General features: G+C 48.3%; 1 protein-coding gene across 1 annotated transcript in view; it reads left to right on the forward strand.

Moving 5' to 3' along the window:
* Positions 1–498: 498 nt before the first annotated feature.
* LOC125044086 overlaps positions 499–2,321 on the forward strand; it is a 6,398-nt gene continuing 4,575 nt past the window's right edge. The window contains exons 1-2 of the mRNA XM_047640532.1: positions 499–780; positions 824–2,321. The exon at positions 824–2,321 is cut by the window's right edge and continues 430 nt beyond it. Of these exons, the coding sequence (XP_047496488.1) occupies positions 499–780; positions 824–2,321 (1,780 nt within the window). The remainder of the gene's footprint in view (positions 781–823) is intronic.

The raw sequence follows: 2,321 nt of genomic DNA on the forward strand, positions 1-2,321 counted from the left end.
TCCATCCCTCATCCTTTGTCGAGGAGAACTCAGCACCGAATGACGATCAGGCTGAACCAGTCCAACAGGTAGAACCAAGAAGTGCTGAAGGCTCTAATGATGACATGGAGCGCAAAATTAGGCTGAAGGTGGTGGAACTACAGTCGATCGAAGTGATGCAACGTAAAGGCCTGAACAAACTCAAGCACTCTAAACAGAACAGTGAGCTACTCCTAGCTGCCAATTCGGCTCTTGCCAGGATCTGTGAGAAGGAACACCTGAACCTCACAGAGATCAACCAACTGATTTATGCGGCGGCAGCAGTAGTCTCTGGCGAAATTAAACAAAAGCCACTGGAAGATGAGAATCAAGAGCAAAATCTCACTCCTACGCAAAGACATATCAGTATTGGCAGAGCTGAATAAAGGAGTCGCCTGCAGATCTCTACACCAGAAGGCCAATAAAATCAAGAGTCGGCATGGAATAAATGAACTAGCAGAGCTCATCAGGACCCTCAAGATGAAACTCCAGGCCAAGGTGCAACGACTCAGAAGGTACGTGGAACGGTCGGATCAATTCCACCAGAACCGGCTGTTCCGCGAAAACACAAAGAAGTTCTACAGGGACCTCAATCAGAAGCAGAAACCTGTCATCGAACCACCATCTCAATCTGACGTTGAGGACTTTTGGAGGAGCATACTTGAAGATGGCAGGCATCACAACACTGAGGCCGCTTGGATCCAACGAGAAGTCGATGCAAATGCAAAAATCAAGCCTGAAAAATGGAAAGACTTCTCTGCTGTGGAGATCAAGAAGATCGTTAAAAATTCTCCAAAACTGGAAGGCCCCTGGCCCAGATAAAGTCCATAACTTCTGGGTCAAGCACTTTGATGCCGTGCACGAACAATTAGCACGAGCACTTAGTGAGGTCACCAGAGACCCAAGTATTCTACCAGACTGGTTCACCACAGGAGTGACGTTCCTACTCACAAAAGGCAAGAACACAAAGGACCCAAAGAACTATCGTCCGATAACTTGCCTCTCAACAATGTATAAGGTGCTAACCGCTTTGATCTCTGAGAGGATGTACGCCCATCTGCTTGGCAACGACGTCCTGCCAACTGAGCAGAAGGGAGGCAGGAAAGCAACGCGAGGATGCAAAGATCAACTCCTCGTCGACAAAGCGGTCATAGAGGACTCGAAGAGAGGCAAACGCAACCTCAGCATGGCTTGGATAGAGTACAAGAAAGCCTACGATAGCGTCTCGCACAGTTGGATCATTGCAGCTATGAAGATCTACGGAACCTGCCCGACCATCGTCAAGTTCCTGGAAGCAGCAATGAAGGAGTGGAACACCGAGATGCAGCTATATCACTCAGGCGGCTGCATTAAAACTGGTAGAATTGCCATCAAAAGAGGAATTTTCCAAGGCGACTCCTTGTCGCCACTGTTATTTTGTTTGTCGCTGGTTCCCCTGACCAACATACTAACTAGCGACAACCTAGGATATGTAATGCACAAAGAGCACAGAGTCAGCCACCTACTATACATGGATGACTTGAAGCTCTTCGCAAAGGATGACGGTCAACTGGATCAAGAGCTCGGCATAGTCAAGACATTCAGCGATGACATCCAGATGGAGTTCGGACTGGAGAAGTGTGCTAAAGCAACTATCAGGAAAGGCAAACTTGTATCAGGGCCAAACGCTAAGCTGAAGGGCGAAACCGAGATCCGGAACCTTGATCAGGAAGAAGTCTACAAGTACCTCGGAGTAGACCAGAGCGACGGAATACAGCACAGTCTCATGAAGGAGAAGATCCGGAAAGAGTATTACCGTCGGGTCAGACTCATCCTCGACACTGAACTCAATGCCAAGAACAAGATGCACGCAATAAACAGCTTAGCCGTGCCAGTGCCGCAGTACAGCTTCGGGATCATCGACTGGAGAGAAATAGAGATCCAGGAAATGGACAGGAAGACCCGGAAACTACTAACAAAGTATGGAGTCCTGCATCCGAAGGCTGACAAAGACCGAATCTATATCCCTAGAAGCAGTGGTGGCCGTGGACTCATCGAGCTGGAAAGTGCATACAAGAGTGCGATCGTAGGCCTAAGCGAGTACATCAAGCGAGGAGATGACAAGTATACCAGACTCGTAAAGAGACATGAATCAGAGAAGAGGAAATACTCACTTGTCAACAAAGGCGATGAATTCAAGAAGAAGTATATACCGCCCCAGCCCGGAGCCCAGTCAACACAGCCAAGTTTGCAAACCATCAAGCGACAGATGAAGGAAGGATTGGCTGACGAGAAAATCAACACCTACTCGTCGAAGCCTCTCC

This window comes from Penaeus chinensis, chromosome 35, assembly GCF_019202785.1.
Source record: "Penaeus chinensis breed Huanghai No. 1 chromosome 35, ASM1920278v2, whole genome shotgun sequence".
Lineage (NCBI taxonomy): Eukaryota > Metazoa > Arthropoda > Malacostraca > Decapoda > Penaeidae > Penaeus > Penaeus chinensis.